The 23,627-nt window shown below is 44.2% G+C and overlaps 1 protein-coding gene and 1 pseudogene across 1 annotated transcript; both read right to left on the reverse strand.

Annotated features, from left to right (window-relative positions):
- Positions 1-5,922: 5,922 nt before the first annotated feature.
- Positions 5,923-7,389, reverse strand: LOC136525276 (pterin-4-alpha-carbinolamine dehydratase 2, mitochondrial-like; annotated as a pseudogene).
- A 13,016-nt stretch (positions 7,390-20,405) lies between these two features.
- LOC136527436 (desmethyl-deoxy-podophyllotoxin synthase-like) lies at positions 20,406-22,387 on the reverse strand. Its single transcript, XM_066520169.1, has 2 exons — positions 21,304-22,387; positions 20,406-21,195 (listed from the first exon to the last, which is right to left on the reverse strand). Exons 1-2 carry the CDS (start codon positions 22,186-22,188, stop codon positions 20,560-20,562), a joined length of 1,521 nt encoding a protein of 506 aa, XP_066376266.1. The 5' UTR covers positions 22,189-22,387; the 3' UTR covers positions 20,406-20,559.
- Between the last annotated feature and the right edge of the window lie 1,240 nt (positions 22,388-23,627).

Below are 23,627 nucleotides of genomic sequence, written 5' to 3' on the forward strand. Positions count from 1 at the left end.
CTTGCAAGGTCTCGAAGAAACGGGCGGACCGAACCGATCCGCAATCGGATGGCTGGGATCGTGAGTTCACTTGATCTAATGGCTCGCGAGTTAGCAGATGACGTGGCACTATTGGGTGCTCGCTTTTGGCGCAGAAATCTTATATAGGGATTCCGGCGACCTTGGGCTGCCGCCCTTGCCTAGATTAAGCATAATCTCATACTTAGCCATTAGACTCGCCCGGGTTTATAGAAAGTTGTGGGTCCACTACTGAGTAGGAGGCAGACTGGGCGACTGGCATGCAGCCAAGGCATCGCCGGCCGAATACCACTCATCCTGCACTACCCCTTCATCGACGCGGTCACGCGGAGCAGCCTGTCTGCATGTGCACTCTCCACTTGTCCAGCGATCCAAAACGAGTGTCCAGAGTGTTGCGCAGGTAAAAGGGATTTTTTTTTTTTCGTTCGAGATGGGATCTGAGGTGAATAGAAGAATAGGAATGTATAGGATAGGACCTGAGGGGAGCTCAGGGCATGTTTGGATGCTGTCTCTCAGGCAGCTCAGACGCTAGGCAGCGTCCCTAGACGTTCGATTTCGATCGCCTGGGGCTACGATCGCTTACCTGGCAGGCAAGCCCAGACGAGGGCGGCATCCAAACACGCCTTCAGTGTGTGAGACGGAACTAGAGGTGAAAATTGAAGTTTGGAAATCCTAACGAGTATCCGTGAAAACACATACGGTTATCCATATTTATTTATAAATACAGATATTAAAGGGTTTTTGCAGCTCCATCCGTACTTGAAAATAGCTTCGGCTCCATGCTTTGGTGGCCAGAGGCACTGTTCTTTGTGAGAGTGTTTGGTGTGGCTCCGTCCCCTCTGGTGCTAAAGCTGGTGACTTGGCTGTGTTTGGTTGGTGTCCGTAGCTTGCCACAAGTAGCCACACCCAAGCTGTGGCGTGGTCAGGCTTATGTTTGGTTGCTAACTAAGCTCCGACAAAGTTTGGCTGGATTGGTGTCCCTTTAGTGTTCTTGATGGCCGTAGCTCGGCAAATATTTGGCGCACAATTTAAGCGCCACATTTCGCTACAGCTTAGGCAAGCTGTATTTTAGGTGTGGCTTGTTGTGGACGTCAGCCAAATAGAGCCTAGAGGAAGAAATTTACGGTAAGTTGAACTCTGAATGCATTGACCAATGATAAACAATAGTAATTTTGTCATGAGAAAAGATAATGAGTTCTATTTTGTTCCATAAAGGGACAAAAATGCAAAAAAGAATTAGAATGCAATAATCTTTGTTGAACACTTCTTTTGAGAATCCCTCTCCCATTGCAACTCACAGATATATTTCTAAGTAGAGACATCTTTAAAACTAGCTAGAGGACTAAATTTATTCTACTTCTAAAGTTTAATGGTGAAACATATCTGCTTTTTTTTTAATCTTCGTTGTCCCAATCATACTCCGGTGATGTTCAGTGCTCAAAATTGGACATTTGCCTTGAGTCACTCCAAATGAGACCAGCCAAAATACCAAGAAAATCCCCAGCTTCAAAGGCAATGAACTTATCGCTAGTATATTTGTGTATAGAAGATGCCAATATCACACTACGTAAAAAACGATTTTTAGCAAAGGAATGAATTTTTTGTAGGGGCGGCTGGTGATAGAACCCTACAATGGCGTGCTCGAGAGCCCAGACATCAGCCGTTCCTACAAATAAAATGGTGATACGAGCCACCCCTACAAATAGATCTGATTTGTAGGGGCGGCTCACTCACCAGCCGCCCTCGGCGTTGCTATTTGTAGGGGCGGCTGGTGATTGAGCCGCCCCTACAAATGCCTCCGTATAAATACCTCTGATTTGTAGGGGCGGCTCAATCACCAGCCACCCCTACAAATGACCCACATATAAAACAACTGCAGCATATTCTTTTTCCTCGGATCACCCACTCCAACCCGTGAAAGAAAGGTGAGGAGGCCTTGGGCACTTTCCAAAAATTATTTTACTAAGGGGAAGGTTTTTGTCTCAAATTCTTTGGTGGAGAGGTTATAAAAGGTAAGAAAATATTATTCCACATATTTTTTTTGAAGTTTTAATGGTTGGTTAGTGAGTAATTAAAGTTTTGTTTTTATCTCTCTTCTATGGTGCTTGAGCTACTTATGAAGCAAATTAGACCCAAGTTTTAAATGTACTAGGGTAAATTAGGGAGGGAAACAAGATCATACTCTTATTTGGTCCATGTTTTCTGATTTTAGTGAACAATTAGTTAGTTTTATGCATGTTTCATGTGCATGTAGATCTAGATCTAGGGTTTGGTTTTTTTATTAATTTTGTTTTTGTAAATTTATGTTTGATAAAATTGGACTAGGGTTTGTATGAAAGATATTGGGTAAAGTATAATTGTTGCTAATTGTTGTCTTTGAAATTGTTTATTGTAATCAATAAATATGTATTTTAATTATTTATGGATAAATGGGCCATTAATTAATTTTTTTCTACCATGGTGTGTTTGTATGCTTCATGTAATTATATTAGATTTATATTCATATATGTCTGAAGTATATACAATTATTCTCAAGTAATTATTAATTTAATTCATTTTTATATATTTCTAAATAAGTAGTCATTTAATGTTTGTTTTGTTGTTGTTGTAAAAGATGGAGTACAGGAACTCTTGGATGTATGGTTCGTTAAAGTTCAAGGCAGATTTCCGTGAAGAGGTGGATAAATTTATTGAAGCCGTAAAGAAGCATGCAATGACATTGAAAGAGAATAAGGATATAATTATTTGTCCCTGTAAAGATTGCAAGAACCGTATGACATAGACAGATGTGACTATCATCATATCACATTTGATTATGCGAGGATTTGTTGAGGACTACACAGTGTTGATTCATCATGGTGAAACGGTTATTGTTAACGACGAGGATGAGGAGGAATACGACGACGAAACCATAGAATCCCTGTCCTAATATTCAGCAGAGCTTGATGCACGAATGGATTTCAAGTTTGGCAATGAACAAGGTGGTGATGCTGGTGGTTGGGATGGTAACGATAAAGGTGGTGCCAATAATGATGATGAAGCACGTGTTGGGGATGAAGATGATTTGAAGGACATGATTCGAGCCCTTGGACCAGAGATTTTACTAAATAGCCCGAAAGGTCTAGAAAATTTAGAAAGGGTGACAAAAGCATCAAATGAGACTGTGTATGGTGTTGAAAAGGGTTGTCCAACACATTGGACATTGCTACGTTTTGTACTTGAGCTGCTCATCCTGAAGGCTAAGTACAACTGGTCAGACTGTAGTTTTAATGATCTATTGCATCTCCTGTCATGGGTGCTGCCACAACCAAACTCAGTTCCCACCAACAAATACCAAGCGAAGAAGGTCATAAGTACATTGACAATAGGGGTTGAAAAAAAATCTATGCATGCCCCAACCACTGTATACTTTTTCATGGCGAAACATTCAAGTCACTGGATAAATGTCCCTGGTGTGGGGCTAGCCGGTACAAGAACAATGACCTTTACGGTGGGGACGAAGCCTCCACAGGGAAAAAGAGGAATAAGAAGGGTACAAAAAAGGTGGTACAAGAATCTCAGCCCCCAGAGGACACTCCATTAGGCAACGATGTAAAACAGAGAAGAATTCCTACCTTGGTAATGTGGTACCTGCCAGTGACCGACCGCTTGAGACGTATCTTCCTAAATCCTAAAGAAGCCGCACTCATGGCATGGTAGGATGATGAGCGCAAGGTGGATGATGATAAGATTGCACACCCGGCTGATTGTAGTCAGTGGCAAAGGTTTGATAAGAAGCACAAAGAATTCAGCGATGACCCAAGAAATGTACGGTTTGGCTTGAGCATCGATGGAACGAATCTCTTCAATGAGAGGATGAGCGACCACAGCATATGACCAGTGATCTTGACCATGTACAACATCCTAGCATGGTTATGTCAGAAGAGAAAGTACCTTCTCTTCACTATTCTTATTTCTGCCCCTAAACAACCAGGCATTGATATAGACGTGTTCCTCGAGCCTTTGATGCAAGAAATGGAGAGGCTATGGAGGCATGGGGAGCAGATGTACGATGCGTTCCGAAAGGAGGACTTTATATGTAGAGCAATAATATTTGTTACTACCAATGATTACCCCACGCTATTTGCTTTATCTGGACAGATCAAAGGGAAGACGGGATGCTTAGTTTGCTTAGATGATACTACATGGGTATACCTGGATGTATCCAGAAGATAGTTTACCTAAGGAACCAACGCTTCTTAAAGACAAGTCACAAGTACCGTAGCAAATTGTTTTTTAGATTTTATGGCAACGTCCCGGAGATTAAACCCCCTTCGGAGAGACGTCATAACAGAGAACACGTGTACAGAATGTTGAAAAACATACGCGTCGTCTATGGAAAGAATAATCCGGATGGGACGAACAAAGATAGAAGCACACCTCCTGTCGAAGGCATACCTTTCAAGAAACAATCGATCTTCTTTCAGTATCTGTCTTATTTCATTTAATGTCATAAAATTGTAGTCGAAGTTTTAAAATTCAAATTTTTAATTTTTGTTTTTTTGTTTTCTATATTATTTTAACTACAATTGTTTATATATATATATATATATATATATATATATATATATATATATATACATATACATATAGAATAATACAAAATATTATATTTGTGCATATATACAATTATTTTTATATTACTTTATGTTTTTGTGATATAAAAAATATAGAATTAATAATTTTAAAAAATAGAAAATATTTGTAGGGGCGGTTGGATCAGGATCCGCTCCTACAAATGCATTTTTAGGGGCTGCTGGATCAAGAACCGCCCCTAGAAATCGTCCTCAGTATAAATACGGGCGCACAGGTGAAAACCTATAGAGCGCTCTCTTCTTCCTCCAACGCCGTCAGGCTGCCCACTTTTTCCCCGACGCCCCGCCGACGCCGCCTCCTGGACCTGTCCCGACGCCCGCACCCCTCTCCGCACCCTCGGACCTCTCCCGACGTCGCGGCCTAGATCCCTGACCCCTCCCCTTCTCATCCTCCTCCCCTGCCCGCCTGTCGACCACGGCGGCCGCTCTTGCCGCCGCAACCTGCCCAGCCGCGGTTCTCGGCGCGCGGGCTGGCTACGACGCCCAGCTGCGGGCTCTTCACACTGCATCGGCCTATAGGGAGGTGGAGAAGTCTCGGGCTCTTTGTCGATCCATGCCTACAACTAACCCTAACCGTGAGCCCGGTGAACCCAGATGTGGTCTACTTTGACTTGCACCACCGGCTCTTCGACGTGAACATCCCCGAGCGTAGAGTGGTGGACTACGAGGCCAACTAGCATGAGCTCGTGAACGTGCCTGAGGCGCCGCTACCGCAGACGGGATCCAGCCGCTACCTCCTCACTTGGAACCTGCTACGCCCTAGCCGAGGTAAGAACTACGTTCCAGCAAACTAAATTATACTCTGCTTGTTTGTTTCTTGCAAATGATTCAATATAAACTAGTGATTTTATCATTTTAAGCTTTAGCATACCTTTCCTTGGGCAAATTTGTAATTGCAAAGTGTTGTCCTGAGCTTCATACTTTTCTCTTAAAAATTTACATATAATGTTTGATGGTTCAAGGTCTTTAAAAACTTATATAAATATAACAAAGCAAAAGAAAAAGAAAAATCATATGGATCTGGTTATTTGGATGGGAAAGTTGTAAACTGATTGATAACAATGTCCAAATCCCTGAAGGAATAAATTTAATGATGAGAAAATTGCCTGGTCATCAGACTTATTGTGACCGAGGTGATGTGTAGTTTTGGAATGAATAATTTTTAATGATGAGAAAATTGCCTGGTCATCAGACTTATTGTGACCGAGGTGATGTGTAGTTTTGGAATGAATAATTTGAAAAGAAGCTAATAAAAGTGATTTGCTTAAGTGCCACATAAATCAAAATAAACTAGAAAAAAGAACCACATGAATCACTTACTGACAGAATGAGTCCAAACATCAATCTTCACGTTATTCCAACCAACAAGATGAAGATCTGGATGGTGACCTGGAAAAGGCATATCTGTTTGAACATAATGTCCTCACATTGTTATAAAAGAAATTTTCGCACCAATTTATTAGATTCTATGTTGATAGCAAAACTTACGACCAGTTTTTGGATGGTTTCACACTTTCACCAAATATGAAACTTTCACAGAATGCTATACATAATTGTCACATGTAACTGTGAAACTAGAGTAAACACCCTGCATAGTACATTGATGCAAAGTAACTTCGTTCTGACATCTTGTATTTATAAGGGAATAGTATATCATGAAATGTTTCAGTTTCCTTCATAGGAATTCTAGAATAATTCCCCAAATTTTACTAGAGTAGGGTTCATGGCTCTCCTGTCCATTATGCTGTTCAGATAACAGTCATAGGAGAACAGGTAGTTAGACAACTACATTCTACAGATAAAACAGTTCGAGTTGCAGTTTCTTGGATTGATTCTAATTGTACAATATAAGTGAAAGAGTTGACTATTGGCCAAAGAAATACCTTCTTCCTCAGCGATAGCAGCAACAAGTTGAAAGAACTCAAGTCCCTTAACAAAGTTCTTCACCTTCCATGCTCTATGTAATTTCAGAATACCACCTGATTAGTTCCCAACCATTCACCTGTTTTCAGGTATCAGCCAATGGAGTAGAAATTAGGATGATATTAACCAAATTTTCAAAAAAATACAAGATCAAGACCTGTTCAAGCAACTCATTAGCAGAATCTTCTGACATGGGATGTAAATCCTTAGAGTTGCATGGAACACAGCTTTTCATTGCTAATTCTGAAATAATAAAAATACATAGGATTATTTAAAGAGTGTGAGGCGGAGACATACCATTAAAGAGTTAAAAAATCTGGTCATAGTCAGAAGAATATGATCCTAAGTTTCTAACATATTTTTTTTTTCTTATGAAGAATAAAATAAAATGACTTTGGGAGTATAAAAGCTTTGCACCATATGTAATTAACGCTTCACTATTTGTTCACCATGGCCATAAGAAGGTACCCTAATTATAACTCAGGAAGTACGATCATACATGCATGTTTATGATGTGCTTATCATTGTCTTGGCTCTTTTACATTTCAAAGAATTCATTGAGAAGGATTACTTCAAATCTAAAAACAAAATCACTAAAAGGATAGATAACATGACAAAATATATGACTTTTTCATGTCTTACAATGTCATCAGTGAGTAAGAGGCAAATCTGCGCAAGATGAATTTCAGTTAGTAAGAGGCAACTTTATAGAAACCAATGATATGAAGATGACCTTGACTCTCAGGGGAGCTATGGCACCCTCTTGCAATCAAAATATTATTTTCGTCTTGCCCTGTAGTGTCCATTTGATAGAAAGTGCTGCATAAATAGTGATGTCTGCATTCAGTGAACAAAATATAAAAGCACACATAGGATATGAAATAATACCATTTTCAGGGAGCTTGAACATAAGAGTCATAGGCTTCAAGGTGATTTGGCTACTATTAACTTTTCTCAGAGTACGGGGTTAAAACTATTAACAAGTCTCTAAATAAAAGGGATCATCCAAATTTCAACTGTACCAACATAGTTTTGTGATAATCCAATGATACTTGGAAATGCATCATTATACATGAGGTAGCTGTTGCTTGTTACCTGTTTTCAAAAATTGATGCCATGTGGCATTTAGCCGTTGCCAATTGCCTGTATCTGCAATTCTGCATGCAAGACAGGTAATAAAGACAACATTATTATATACAAAGGACAGTAGAATAGTGCATTACCCTTTCATCTGTATAACATATATACTATTGTGCCAATGCTCCTGGCCATCCTCCTGCTTGGGATGCTGCATGCCAACATTTTTAGTTACCTAAACTGCAACTATCCACTATCTTAAAATGTCTGTTGTTCAATGAAAGTTGAATGTGTCCTTGTAACTATGAGCTAGCTGCTGCTGTTGGCTCATTTCTGCTATTGGCTCATTTTTGCTGGTGATACAAATTTCATAATGTTTTGGTCATCTTTTTAGGTTGCAAGTAGTTTTATTTATTTATTAGTTGATTTCACTTGCCTAAGCTATATTGGTTGTAGCAGTTTACATGCATGTGTGTTGATACTGCTAGCTGCTGGCTACTACTACTACTCTACTGAACTACTGTACTGAACTACTACTACTACTACATCTCATTGTAGCAGTTTGCATGCATGTGTATTCACTTGTCTACTGTACTGAACTACTACTACTACTCTACTGAACTACTACTACTACTACTCTACTCTACTGAACTACTACTACTACTCTACTCTACTGAACTACTACTACTCTACTTGCTACTGCTAGCCTTGTTCCATTTGAAGTTCCTAAGAAAGGTTCCAAAATAAAGAGATGCTAAAAACAAGGATTTAGAGTCTTATTAGTCCATCAATCTACAGAAAGGTAGGGAGGCATACCTGTGTGAAAATGGAGTGTAAAGCATATTCTAGATATTTCACTTCGAATTAGTTTCTCTTAAAAGAGTCAAGTCCCTAGGGTTCCATAAATTCCACTTGAATCAAGTGGGACCGGGAGATCATTGTTCATTCGGTGCTTGTCCTTCCCCTAATAAGTACCTACCAAGAATTTGGACGGTTAGTTCAAGCGGTACCGAATCATAAAGAACAGTTGAGTTTTATAATTCATCTATTATTATAGCTTTTTCATTTCTAGAATAGCGTTGGAGACGGGACACACATTTCTGCCAGAGTTCAAACAACAAACCAAATACGTTATCGTGGAAAACGTGCCAACACAGAAGAGTTTCAGTGCTTTTGATTTGAACATGAGTTTCACATATGTCATGCTTGGTTGGGAGGGCAAATGAATCTATAATCTTTCTGGAGACAATCATTGAACTAGAAAATGGCCACTATCGTCACACAGAAAATACTATCTTGTGGACAAATGCTCTACCTTTATCCTAGGCTTTCTTTCTCCTTACCGTGGGGAGCAGTACCACTTGCGTGATTATAGAGAAGAAGGCGGTGTCCTGACCACAAGAGTGGTTTAATTACTTGCACTCATCATTGAGAAATGTTATCGAGAGATGTTTTGGTGTCCCGTTTTCCTATTGTCAGGGACATGCCCTATTTCTAGTGGAAGCTGAAGTACATTGCACTTGCCTGCTGTGTTATCAAAAACTTTATTAGAGCAGAACAACTAGCTTGTGATAATTTGTTTTTCAAAGATGCGTGCGACCTTATTTTTTATGATTCGAATGGAGTTGAAGGAGCCAGTTACATCAGCAGAGCATGAGGTGGAATGTGTTAGTTCAGCTGATCTCCATCGCAAGAATCGTTTTCGAGATCGATTGGCACAACAGCAAAGAGAACTACAATTCCAACTGGATCCAATGTTCTAGCGCCTCATTCTTGACATCCTTTCATTACTCTTGTCGGTGTTTTGGAACCGGGGGTCCCTCTACCGACGAGTGAATTTGTGCTGCGTGCCCCTAATCCCGGATGGTAATGCAAAGAGACACAAGGTTTATACTGGTTCAGGCAATCGAGGCCCTACGTCCAGTCTGAGAGATCGATCTTATGTTCTTTGCATCGGAGTGCTCGTAGTAGGGGGTTACAGGCTGGGTGAGAGAGGGATCAAGCCCCAGGTCTCGGCGAGGGTGGTGCGGGCTGCTTGAGGCGTGGTTCTCAAGTAGCGTAGAAGTGTGTCGTTCTATCGGTGTGTTCGTCTCTCCTTTTTTTTCCCCCTACGAGGCCCAAGTCCTCTCCTTTTATAGTTGAAGGGAGGACGAAGGTAGTACATGTATCACTATGTGACGTAGTGTCAATAGAAGTGGCACGTCTGAACCCTGTGGCCCGTTCTAGTGGCAACGTGGCCGTAGGAGCGATCCGTCCTTGGAATACTAGAGTGGCGTGGTTGTCCCATCAGGTCCTGTGCGTTGTGGGAGCCCCGGGAATGTCTCGGAGCGGATGTGACGGCGAACGTGCAAGCCCTGGTGGACAGATTGTGCACGAGGCTGAGGCCTGGTTGGTGCCGAGGCTTGTACTGCGGTGGGGGTCTCGGCGGGCACGAACCCCGAGATTGTCGAGGCCCCGGTGTACAGTGCCGAGGCCTTGAGCGGGCAGCGGGTCGCGGGTGCAGCGTTAGGACACAGTGGCTGGTAACCCCCGTCACGCTCTATCCCAGGTGCTGATCGTGGACATAGTGCTGGGACACAGTTGCCGGTAACCCCCACCGTGCCCTGTCCCAGCCGGTACGGCGCTGATGCGACTTTGGGTCGCATCGGCCATTCTGTGACGTTGAGCCGCTGTCCGGCGGAGATTGCGGGAGTGGTTGAAAGTATTAATGAGACATGACGCGCTGTCGGGAGGGTCGACCGAGGCGGGGGGCGACGGACCACGGACAAGCCGGCCCCAAGCGACACAGAGAATGAGGCCTCGCGCGAGACGGAGATCAGGCCCCTGGCCGAGGCCTCGTGCGAGAGGCCTCGCGCGATACGGAGAACGCGCTTCCTGCCGAGGCCTTCCGTGGAGAGCCTCGGGCGGGGCGGAGACGGCGTTCCTTGCCGAGGCCTCCCCTGGGGAGCCTCGCACGAAGCGGAGTTGGCGTCAGGATGCCGAGACCTCCTGCTCTATAAACGGGGGCGGCGTGTCCGAGCCCTGTAGCCGGCCACTGTTGTGGTATGGTTGATGGAGTGGCCCCGTCCTTATCGTGTAGAAGTGACGCGCCGGTCGTACTTGATCTTGTGCGTCGTGGGGCTCCAGTACAGCTTGATGCAGGGCATGGCGGGCGTCGTGCTGGTCATCGTGCGATGACATCGTAGGGAGCTGTGGCTCCGCAGACGGCGAGGCCGAGCCATCGTGGGGGGTTCGGCGGACATGGATCCTCAGGCTGCCGAGCCCCTGAAGCATACCGCCGAGGCCTTGGGGGGAATTATTGATCCTGGGTGCTGATTCCGAGGCCACAGTATCTCCGACGTGGCTCCCCACGCTGCGTTGTTCTCGGAGCAGGAGTTGGTAGCACAGTGAGGCATGGGCGTCAACTATGTGCTTTAGTGGTTAGCACAGTGGCGGGAAACTTCTGCCCAGTCCTGCCTCCTGTCCCGTCGGCCATTCTGCTGTACTGTGCCGAGCATGCGGCCGATGTCAGGGGCAGCAGTTGGCTAAGTTAATGTGACACGACGTTTTGTCAGAGGGGTGGGTGAAGGAAGAGGCAGCGGAGTGCTGCCGAGCCTGCCTCGCGCGAGACGAAGAGTCGGTGGCCCAGCCGAGGCCCTTGGTGGGGGGTCGCTCGAGGCCAGCGGTGAGGGGGCCTCGGGCGAGTCAGAGAATCGGCCGAGGCCAGCGGTGTTTAGCTGGTTTTGACTTTTACGAAGTCTAAGCAGCCGTTTTTTGGTTCTTGCTTAGGGTACCCCTTCTCACTGTATCCGACAACTCTCTTCCATTCCTCCTTGCCCTAACTTGAACGGGCTTAAACAAAAATGGCCGAACTTTCTAATGATGGCACTGGCTCGGCTGGATCGACATGAACTTCTATTAGGACATCAACTGGCTCGTTTGGAGTCCCAAGAAAGTAAACTGGCTAACCCTCTATTGCTTTCAATTAATAAAGAACAAGAGGTGACTTTTTTAGTGCTTCCATTGAGCCAGATACAGATACCGGAAAGGTCAAGATTGAAACTCGCTTTACTGCCTATAATCTCATGAACATTTATACATCCCCGTTAGACCCTGACGATTGCTTGCTAATAGCTGATATAGCTTTTGCCCTATAACCCCTAAAGCCAGCTCTGTCTAAACCTATCATCTGCTAGATTGACCTTGCCAACTAAAAGAGGGATTCCTAGAGCCTTCCACTGAAGAATACTACTACTTTAGACTCTCATCCCAGCCAGAGATAGACTACCTCTCACCCATTCCCACCTTGGAATGTAAAGAAAGAGTCCTGTCTTGGGGAGAATCCTTCCTCATTGCCCTTGGAAATAAAAGAGCTTCAAAACTGGATTGAAAAAGTATCTTTACTAGGAATGGTCTTCCCCTGACTCGTACTATCCACTATAAGGACCATGCCTTTTGGCACTATATCCTTCCTTCAAGACTTTTACTACACTATGAGTATCATCTTTATGCATAGACAGCTACATCCTTGGGCAAAAGGTAGACTCAAAGAGCAGCTCACTAACACAACATTGACGATTCAATAGCCACGGTCGGACATTTACTTTTTACACTCACTTATCTACATATTGGCAAGTAGCAAGTAATATATATGCTATGCTTAGTACTCGAAAACGAGCTTAGCTTCAAAATGGAATAGGTGTAAATGCCGAGGAAAAGATCTCTAGTTAACAAAATCAATCCTAGACCTAGCTGACAAGGCGGGTAAGAAGTATACTACGCACCCTTGATCCTTTCCCCTCGCTCTGAACCTGTGCCTGCCCTTTACCCTGTAGCCTGGAGGGGAACTTAGACTAGCACTTTAGATGGCCGGGCACTCCTTATTTTCACTCCAGAAAGCTAGACAAGTAGTTGATCTCGGATAGCCTAACAAGGTTTTTTGCCCTCGAAAAGGGAGCTACTATCCCTGCTGGATTTCCAGAAAACAGAATGTACCTAGGGAACCCTATTGATCAGATCTGAGACTGAACCTAGTGATCTTTCTCCTGCTGGCAAGCATCGATACCTGTCTTCTAAGGAATTGATCTTATCTTTCATATACCAGGATAATAACCCTGAAGGACTACAATTGGAAGGAATTAGTACTCACCATAAGCAACCGCAGAGAAGGAAAATGACTGGCCTTAGACGGAGGAAAGAAAGAGGTAAATATACTAGCTTTTCAGAATTACTGATTCTGGCTTGCCCAAGAGGTCAGATACTAATAAAGATTATGGATAGCGAATAACTACTTAGGAATAGCCAAATACTCTGGATAGATAGGCAAGAACTATTTCTTATCCATAGTTAAATATAGCTTACGCATAGTTTACTACATCTCCGAAAGAGAACAGAGATAACTACTTAGACTGGCGCTATCATCTACTTGAACTCTATTACAGTAAAAATGGAACAAGCAACTACTTATGATTATGACATACTTCTTTCAGTAGCATCTACTACTTCTGATATTAGACTTTACTTGAGGCGGCAAAAGGGATTTAGGAAACTAAAGGATAGTTATTGACAGTATAATACTTTAGAAACGGAATATGCGCAGAGAAAAGGGTTTTTCTTTCGCGGCGCTTTGTTTTTAACGGGAGGGAGACAGGATTGTGCGAGTGCTGGATGGGGCAGGTGGAGGTGGGCGGAAGTTTCTGGGGAGCGCTGGATGGGACAGCGCAGGGGGGCACGGGAACCCACGTGGCGTACATCCGTTTGAGGCCTGTACAAATCAATGGGGGCAGGAACGACGACTGTAGATAAATAGGGAACTGTGAGGTGGAGGCGGAGGGGTACTGTGTAACTACAGTGGCGTTCACAGAAAACAAAGAGAAAACAAAGAACTATTATTATATATATATATATATATATATATATATATATATATATATATATATATATATCTCTCTCTCTCGATCAAACCAGTGTATCGACATGGACGTGTAGATTTGCTTTGCTCCATCTACAACTTCTGTACATAATGGATCTGTTCGTTTAGTCGTATTTGGTTCTGTTCGCTTGTCTTAAATTTGGCTTGTTTTTTCAGTCGGAACAGTGTTTTTCTCTCACAACAATTCAGTCGGAACAATTTGACTTATAAGCCATGTCCTATCAATCAACGAATAGTATTTTTTTTCTCACACCAAATCAACTAACAGTATATTCAATCATAACTTATAAATCAAATAAACCTAAATGAACGGGGCTAAAACTTTGGACTATGACTTACGCCTTTTTTATATAACTTATTGTACGGTTATCGGACGACTCGCAGCTTGGAGATTTATTTAATAACCGTATAGCGTGTTCTTATTTATCTTGAAATCAAACTTCATAACATATATGGCCGCGCACTACTCAAACTCGGTGTGGCACAGGTTGCTTGGAGACACGTTCTCATTTATCTTGGAATCCAATTCCGTAACATCCCTCGACAGACTCCTCGAACTCGTAATGCATAGGACGTTTGGAAACTTGGCCAATACGTTTCAATTCGTTTTGGGATCGGACTCTCGACCGTGTCTGGACACAGCTGAGCAGAGAGTGGATGATAAAAAAACAAGTGTTACTTTAATGTTACTATGTACTATTATCTTTTTAGAAAAACAAAATATGGTTCGTACTTAAAACGTATGCAGACACTTTCTTTCCGGACTAGAAAGTACAGAACAGATAAATAAAATTTGAACCTTTCACGTGTACGGCTCCGTTCGCGTGGATTGATCCGCTTCTTTTTTTTTTATCTAGAACAGTGTTTTTCTCTTATAAATTCTTTCAGATTTCTTCAAATTTCTCTAAAATTCCTCCAAGCGAACGAAGCTGTGTCTTCCACATTTTTATTTATTTATAACCCCACAAAACCCAATAGCTCCTGCAGGAGAAGCCGTGTCCACGTGCCTAATTTTTTTTCATCCCCAGGGCCCTGCCGCAGGAATCTTCTAGAGCTGGCTTCTGATTCTACCGTGCAGATTCACCTGGCTCCTCCCCGCTTCCTTCTGTCCTGACCGTAAACTGATGGCTTCTGTGCAGTAGTAATGGTCTGGCATATATATACCTGGCCCTCCAGCTTCTACCGTCTCTTCTCCGCTTTCATCCGATTCCCCAGAGCCGCTGCTTGCCCTGTTCTAAAAAAACAAAAAACGCCTCCTGCCTCTGCTCGCCTCGCTCTCCCTCTCGCCCTCGCTCTCTGACGCGGGCATGCGCGACGGCGGCTGCTGCGAGCGATCCGTGGCGGCGGCGCCCACCCTCCTCCTCCTCCCTCTCTCCCCTTCCTCTCCCTTTCTTCCCTTACCTCCTGAGGCGGCAGCGGGCGCGAGGTGGCGGCGTCCCCCGTGGGCGGCGCGCCGGGGCGGGTGGAGCCTGACCCCCCCCCCCCCCCATCGTCCGCGTGGTCTGCTCAATGTCTCCTCGCGGGCGGTTGCTATTTTTGGTGCCTTTGTCGTAACAATATTGCTATATTAGTTGCACATTTCTATCCATTTGTTAGTCACCATACATCTATTGTCAATGATGTCTTTGCTTCATACAATTTATCGGTTGGTCTATTACTAAGCACACCCCATTGCCAAATGATGTATTTGAAGTTGGGCTTGCTAGCAAGGTAATTTATTACTTGGTGAACTGCAATATCAGGGTCAGTTTTTGCCTTAAATTTCTAGGCTATACCTATGCATTGGCTTCCTTCTTTGATTCCTATCCTATGGTTCTTACAATGAATATGACTTTTCTATCTGAAATATGATTTTGCTCTTACCTAATGTCAACTCTGTGATGATTGCTTATTATTTTTGGTGTATCCTTTGCTTTTGCATTTATTTTGCAGTGAATGAGCTGCTGCTGTCATGGTTGCATCATAAACCATGTTTTATGTTTGATTTGCAGTGATCGTGGGCTACCGTTACACAGTCTACATCTCTTTCTTTTTTTCTGGTAACTCAGGCAATGCTCAGGGGCTATGACGATTCTTCCTTTACATCTACCTATTATATTCATGGCTGAGGCAATGGTCATGAGTAGTGTTAGTTCTACTTTTTTCCATCTCTTTTCAGCTTGTTAAGTGATAACTGAGGTGGATGGAATGGTACACGTTTCTCTACCTGACGTGGATGCCATCTCCTTGACGGAACCCCTGCGGAAATGTACAGCTTGTCATTTCATTGCCTCTGATGCTTTCTCCTTTTTTCTAACCTAATCATTGCCTTTATTGGTTTTGCTGTCATGCTTGCTTATGATCATTGCCTGTGAGGTCAAAACATATATAGTTGTCCAATCTGAGCCCCTGTTTGTATGCCTCTGATCATTGTCGGTGATCACTTTTTGGGTTCTCCCGTTTCTTCTTGTTCCAAGTACACTTTGCTTTCTGCTTACACATAAATTTCTCACACATGTCCATACAGGATTGTGTTCGTTCTGACGAAAAAAATACGAGGTACCTATTCTAGCAGAATTTTTTTAGCTGTGCTTGTTGCGGATATGCATACCAGAAATTTGATTAGTATCCTAACAATTTGGTGACTATATTCAGTTTCTGGGGTCTACTGCTTATTTCCTTCTTTCATTTATTTATTTTCTAACTGTTGTTCTTCTGTACCTAATGGTTGGCCTTCAGCTATTTCTATTTCCTTTGTTGTTCCTCTGCATTTGTTGCCGAAAAAAATATACAGAACCATCCTTTCCATCGTTGTTGTTTTTTTTTTGCCTTGCATTTTTCCAGCTGGTTGTCATGTACACAAGCATCAACCTTCACTAATAGCGCCGGTGATTCTTGTGTTCGAAGTTGACCCAACACATATTGCTTTTAGGTATGTGCTCCTTTACATTATGGCGCCCCCTGATTTTTGTTCCCATGCTTAAATCAATATGTGGTACTTTTAGGCGCCGCTGTGCATTGTGCACTCTTTGGAGCAATAGGTGTTCATAGCCCGCAGTTTATTTAGATGTGTCTAGATTATTAGGCTCGTTAAACTGTTCAAGCTTATTGAGCAATTTGAGGAAATATGAACTATGTGCAATATGCAGCTGATTTTGTTTCAGAATGTGTCGTCACCATATGTAGGATATCCATGTATCTGGTAGCTTTGGGGGTTATTGGGTGTGTGGTTTCATACTTTCATGTCTCATTTACCTGCTCCATTAATAGTAGTTCGTCATCATGCTTTGTAGCTGTTGGACTCTGCTTTATTTGATTTTGGGTTGCAGTATTCTTTTTGGTTAGCTCAGGGACTACTATTCTCTGCATTCAATCTAGGCTTTGAGGATGCTAACATTCCTTTGGTCCTTTGGAAGGTACTGAGCTCATACATGTGTAACAATCACGACCTGTTTCTTAATTTAACTCATATAGCGACTATGCAAATTTGTTGTTGACTATACCCTTTCCATGTTTTCTAGCAAACTGTAGGCCAATACTGAGTATCGATGATCGTTTGGAGGATGACAGGCATCCACTTCCCTTGATGGCTGCTAATGCAGTTGCAACCAATGGTGTTAACCCGTGTGAATTGGAGAGACACTTTTACTAATGGTACTAATCTGCACATGCCACAAGTTAAATCAATAGCTCTGAATGAGTGGCCTCGAGCTTCCCGCTTCTCATAAATTAGTATAATTTGAATCGTTGCTATCTCACTGTGTGGTGTATGAACTAAATTCAGTTTAGCTCCCCGTACTGTTAAACGGCATGGAGACGAAAGGTTTTCAACCTCTTCCACTTTGACCAAACCTTAGTTCAGATCTTACTACCTTAGTTTTACCTATGATCTTCATTGGTATAGTTCTTGGCAGGTGGTAGAGACCTGTAACATTTTGTGTACTAACTACTTGCATTCAAACTTTTACATCTGAGGTGATAAATGAACTACCTAGAGAGATAAACACCTAATTTGTATTTTAATAAACTGTAACCTTCAGGACGCTTAACATTGGATAGCTCTTACTTAAATAATATTAAACTGAACTCCAGTACCTATTTGCCAAACTGGTTAGTTTACTACATGTATTATTTGATTTAATTTGTTGTTTCTATTAGAATTCTGCATAAATACATGCAGGTGGAGATAACCATGGCAATATTGGTGGGGGAGTCATTTTAGTAAAGTGGGGTGATTACACTAAAAGGATTGGAATTGACGGTACTCCTGAAGCAATTAAGGAAGTCATGGCATATCTATGTCATGTGCATTTCGGTTAAAACTACAGTAGTGAAATTGGAGCACACCCACAGCACACACATGTTTGGAGTTGCAGTGCTGAATCTAACATTTTCATGCTCTATGTAATGTGGTTCTGGTGGCCATCAGATCTATTAGTCCTTCAGAGTTTCAGGGCATGTGATGGTTTCAGGCCATGTCATGGACTGAATACCATTTATATTCTGGTTTTCTTTAATTTATGCTTTGCCACATAAATTTGATACCTCTGCAGTTTCGCATATTTATAGATGGATGGAGGCATGGCACGAGAGAAGGTAGCCTTGAAGCACAGTAAGAGCATCCGTCCATCTAGCAAAAATAGAAGCAGCAAGACTCAAGTGGAACAGGAGGGATGATAATTCAGAATTCTTAGCCTGACGAAATAAATTCATGGCTTGTCTTGGGGACCTTCGATGAGTGCATCGCCGCTGCCTGAGGACATAAGAGGTCAGCTCATGGAACCACCATAGGAAAAATTTCATATTCTAATTTCCATGTTTGATTTTGTGAGTCATTAATCCTTCGCACTACAAATTTACATGTGTGTGCAGATGGGAGACCCTTTCTATCGTACGATTTTCAGCCAACAACACTGTTAGATTACTTGACCTTGCTTGCATACTCTTCCTGTTGAAGGGCTCCTATGGTATTTGACTGGTCTAACTTGCTGAATTTTGTGCCAAGATATTTCATACATTCTACTGCTATTTCATATGTTTGCCTCTCAGTTTCACATAAACTGGATTAAAGCTATATAAAACCTCAACAACTAAAGAATAAATTAGACTTTTAAATTTATAGGTTTTACATACCAAAATTTCAAAGTTTTCCTTTCCAAGCTATGTGAGCTGCTACCTTCCCACCTCGACATGTATAATATCTGTATAATTATGGTTGAACCCGCTACTATATTAGTCCATATTATGCATGCCATGCAATGTCGTGTGTACATTCCTGTGTCTTCGAATTTGTGCCCGTATTTGCACGCGATGGCACTAGTATCTTCTATGAGGCAACTAATTCTCACTATTCTCCAAGACACAATCCTCGGACGAAGATAGCATGACACATATACTCCCTCCCACAAAACAATACAACTATAAAAATTATGCCAATCAAACTGGTTTAAGTTTTACCAAATTTCTAATGAATAGTATTAATATTTATGTCTCCAATTAAATTTATTACAAAAATATATTCCATAATTACTCTAATTGTACTTATTTCATACCATGAATGTTAATATTTTTTTATATAACTTAGTCAAAGTTCCAACGGTTTGACTTCTCGTAAAAACGAGTATAACATTAACTTAGATTCCACAATCTATCTATCCAAAGCGACGCCGAAGTGCAGGCGCAGAGCAGATATCCTTGATCCCCATGCATTTCACCAAAAAGTCATAGAGTTTACTCTTATTGCCATTTGCCATTGAAAATAACAATAATAATAGTGTAATCAAATACATATGTAAGTTACAGCGTGCCAGGCTACCAGCAATGCACGTAACTTCATCAACTCATGGATTAATTTTATTAGACATAGAAGATTTAATTATAACTCATGCCAGTAGCATTAAACACCATTTTAACTATAGCTCCGTTACAGACACTGAGCCGAAATCAACTACACTTTCTCATATAAAACCCACCCATGGCTCAAGCTCCAACACCATTTTACGCCAAGCAACTCAAAACACCCTCACTGTTTTGGAGAAATAATAATGGCCAAGCTCGCCACCTTCATTGTTGTCCTCCTGATCGCCGTGGCCGTGGCGTCCATCCTGCCCGCGCACGGCGCTCGCACCGTGGAGCACGTGAACCTACCGGCGGCCGTCGCCTCTTCGCCCACGACGGAGATCACCTTCGAAGTCCCGGAAGAAGAGGTGGAGGCGGAGGGTCCTACCGCGCCAGGGCCTGATACGGTGGGCTACTATGATCATAAAACACCCATAACAGGACCGTTCAAGATCGCTTCTGTCATGTAGTTTTGACAACGACCATGCATACGGGTGTCCAGCATATATGAATTGGTGCAGTATTTGTCAAGGTGCGTCAACCATGTATATGGCGTTCAAATAATGTCGAGAACGTGATCATTCAACAGCAACAAAATGGGACTCGATACAAGAAAGATGAGCCAAAACATTGTCCAAAATAACTGAGGCTCTGTTTGGATCACATGGTAAAACTTTAGCCCTGCACTTTTAACTCTTTTTTTTTTGTCATGGGGATCCAGGTTAAAAGTGAGCAAATGGTTAAAAACTGGGCTAAAATCTTTTGCTCCCAAAGAAACCCTAAACTGGGCTAAACTCCTTTGGGTCGGGCGCTGGACGCTCCATACCCCTTGCCGCTCGCATGCATGGTTGTGCATGGATAACTAAATGAGAGCAAATCAGTTATTATAGATTAGAGGACTAAAGTTTAGCCCATGGATCCAAACAGCCTAACACGACTAAAGTTTAGCCTCTAAACTCGGACTAGTAATCCAAACACCACCTGAAATTGTTCAGCAATTCTTGCAAGGACTTCACTTATGCCCAGAAAAAATTACCTTGTTATTATATTGGTAAAGTTTAGGTCTTCATGCACATAGTAATACATAGGAGTACAAAAGTTTCCAGATTCTGAATTCGCAAAAAAAAAAAAAAAAAAAAAAAAAACAGATTCTGGTGCTGGTGCTGGACCTGGACCTAGCTAGGTCATGGTCATGGGCACGGGTACTCGGACGAAGGGAACAAGCAAGAGGTCGTGGAGCCGTCGAGCCGTGACCCCCATTTCCTCCGTCATGTCTATATCCGTGGCCGTCATCCCAGGCGGCAACTCCCAGTCAAAATGGTAAAGCAGGCTAGCGAGTGCAAGCTCCATGGTCACAAGCCCAAACGCCATGCCCGGGCACATCCTTCGTCCAGCCCCAAACGGTATGTACTCGAAGTCCGTCCCCTTGAAGTCGACGCTGCTGCCTTCAAATCTTTCAGGCACAAACTCCTCAGGCTTGTCCCAGTAGTTGGGGTCCCTCGCGACCGCCCAGGCGTTCACGAACACGATCGTGCCCGCCGGCACGTCGAATCCTAGGACCTGGCATGACCTCCGGCACTCTCGTGGAAGCAGAAGTGGCAAGGGTGGATGCAGCCGGAGGGCCTCCTTGATGACCAGGTGCATGTAGTGCAGATTGCTCAGGTCGTCCTCTGTTACTCTCTGCCGGCCGGCGACGGCGAGCGCTTGTCGGACCTCGTCTTGCGCCTTCTTCATCACTCTTGGGTTCCTCATGAGCTCCGCCATGATCCACTGCAGTGTCGTCGCACCCGTCTCGCTGCCTCCGGCGAACATGTCCTGCACGGCACATATATCATAGATAGCCAATTTCGTTAATAGATCGAAACACCATGGCAATGGCATTTAATTTGAATCTTTTGTGGATCTGGAAACTGCAGTGCTTACTCCGACCACGGACTTGATGTTGTCGGTGGTTAGCGGAAAGTGCAGGTCACCTTCCCTCTGAATCCTCAGTAGCACGTCGAGCAGGTCCTCCTTGTCGTCGTCAGCTGCTCTGCTCTCCCCGTGCTCCCGGACTATGGCGTCCAAGAACGCGACCACTTCCTCCCGGTGCTGCTTCATCCGGCCGGGCATCCGGCTGACGAGCATGGCGAGGCGTGACGACGGGTACAGGTCCGGCAAGCTCAGGTTAGCGAACAGCTTGAGCCCGCGCTCCAGCATGGCCAGGAACGTGTCCCGGTCCTTGAACCTGCTCCCGATTATGGCGCGTACCGAGGAGTCGGCGGCGTACACGGCCAGCAGCTCGCTCAGGTTCACCACCTTAGCCGCCGACGCCACGGCGCGGAGGAGCCGCCCGGCCTCGTCCTCGCGGACGGGCCGGAAGGACTGGACGCGCCTGGCGCTGAGCAGCTCGACGGTGCAGATCTTGCGGGTCTGCCTCCACCCGTCGCCGTAGGGCGCGAAGATGATCCCCTCGGCGCCCTCGGGGATGACCAGCCGGACCATCCGCGTCACGGGGCGCGTCGCGAATTCGATGTCCCTCGCCTTCATCACCTCGCGCGCCGCGTCCGCGGAGGAGGCCACCACGACGGGGAGCCCGCCGAGGCGGAGAAGCAAGACCGGCCCGTGGCGCGCCGCCAGGTCACGCATGGCGTGGTGCGGGAGCGCGCCCGCGAGGTGGTGCAGGTGGCCGATCACCGGGAGCGCCCACGGCGACGGGGGCAGCCGCGGGCCACCGCCTCGACGGTACAAAGCTCCACGACTGAGCCACAGGAAGGAGACGACGGCCAGGAGGGGGAGGAGGAGGAGTGGAAGCGCCGCCATTTCCATGGCGGCTTGGTGCTCCAACTATGAGTGGCTGGAAGGAAGGAGCACCTAACTCAAGACTCAAGTAGTCAAATTCAGCTTTGACTATTTTATCCCAAGAGACAAAAAGTGTTGCCCCACCTTCACCTTTGTAAGCTAGCAAATGAAAGCTGATTTCTCACTAGGACAGTTCTCTGATATTGTCATTTTCTTCATTGCCTTTGAAAAAAAAATAAGCATGGGATTTCCTTTGTATTTTGGCTGGTCCCATTTGGACTGACTCCATATCTCTTCAAAGCGAGAAGTCCGGGCCTGTTTGGAACGGAGGATTTGAAAAAGAAAAGCAAATAAATGAATTTCATAGGAAAGTTTTCTTGTTTTGAACAAAGGAAAACTGCATTTCTTTCCAAGGGAAGGCTAACCTAGCCTCACAAAACATAGGAAAAAACGAATTCAAGGAAACCTAATGCAAAAATTCCTACAATGTTTTCTTAAGTTCTGAAGCATGGAACCTTGCTTCTTGGGCACATCGCACATGTGATATTTTTGTTTTCCTGCAATTGAAACATTGCAAAGTTTTTATTCCTGTATTTTTAAATCCTATAGTTTTCTATTTTTCACTCTACTCTATTTTTCCAAGAACTTTCCGCAGCCTGCCTGCCAGTGCCAGCTGCAGGCCGGCTTTGCCCGGGCGGTGATGACGTGGCGCCTCGCCATTGGTGCGTGTGGCGTCACGGGCACCAACTTTCGCTCGGGAGACGTGGAGGAAACCGGTTGGCTCGGCTAACGTCGCACTTTTTTTTTTTGCAAAAAAGATTCCTCGCGGCCCGATCCGAGCAAAGCGGCGCGCAATAGAGGCCCCACGTTTCAGTCTCGAGAGCAAGGAGCGGCAGACCCTTTTCCCGTGCTCGCGCAGGCCCAAACGCCAACGGGCCTCGAAGCCCAGATCCCCGGGCGCACACGTGGCGTCACCAGGCTTCTCCTGCTGACGTCGCCGAACTCCTCCCGGCTCAAGCAAGGCATCTATCGCAAACACGAAGCTCCGCTGCCTCTACCCGGTTAATTAACCCGCACACCTCATCATCACAAGTTCACAACGAACTGACCCTATCCGCCACGTTAACGAACCCTCTTGTCACTGACAGACTGTCCCCACGTGGGCGCCCCTTCTTTGCCCCACCTGCAGAGCCACAAGAGTCCAAGGAAGCAAAGGGATAAACCGGCGAGCGCATATATGAATTGGTGCTGTATTTGTTAAGTTGCGTCAACCATATATATGGCGTTCAAATAATGTCGAGCACGTGATCATTCAACAGCAACAAATTAAAATGGGTCTCAAACTCTCAATACTATCTGAAAGTCAGACTACTCTGTAGGGTTAAATTTAATTTACAGATATAAATCATGAGATAAGATTAGTGCCAGACACTGCCCGGCTCAAGTTAATGTTATGTTTGTGAGTT

This window comes from Miscanthus floridulus, chromosome 19, assembly GCF_019320115.1.
Source record: "Miscanthus floridulus cultivar M001 chromosome 19, ASM1932011v1, whole genome shotgun sequence".
Lineage (NCBI taxonomy): Eukaryota > Viridiplantae > Streptophyta > Magnoliopsida > Poales > Poaceae > Miscanthus > Miscanthus floridulus.

What these genes read in the sequence shown, in the direction of transcription:
- LOC136527436 (XM_066520169.1), bottom strand. Translation starts at nt 22,188, where the DNA reads ATGGAAATGGCGGCGCTTCCACTCCTCCTCCTCCCCCTCCTGGCCGTC. An exon ending in ACATCAAGTCCGTGGTCGGA is followed by an intron (nt 21,196 to 21,303) that starts GTAAGCACTGCA and finishes TGTGCCGTGCAG; the next exon opens with GACATGTTCGCCGGAGGCAG.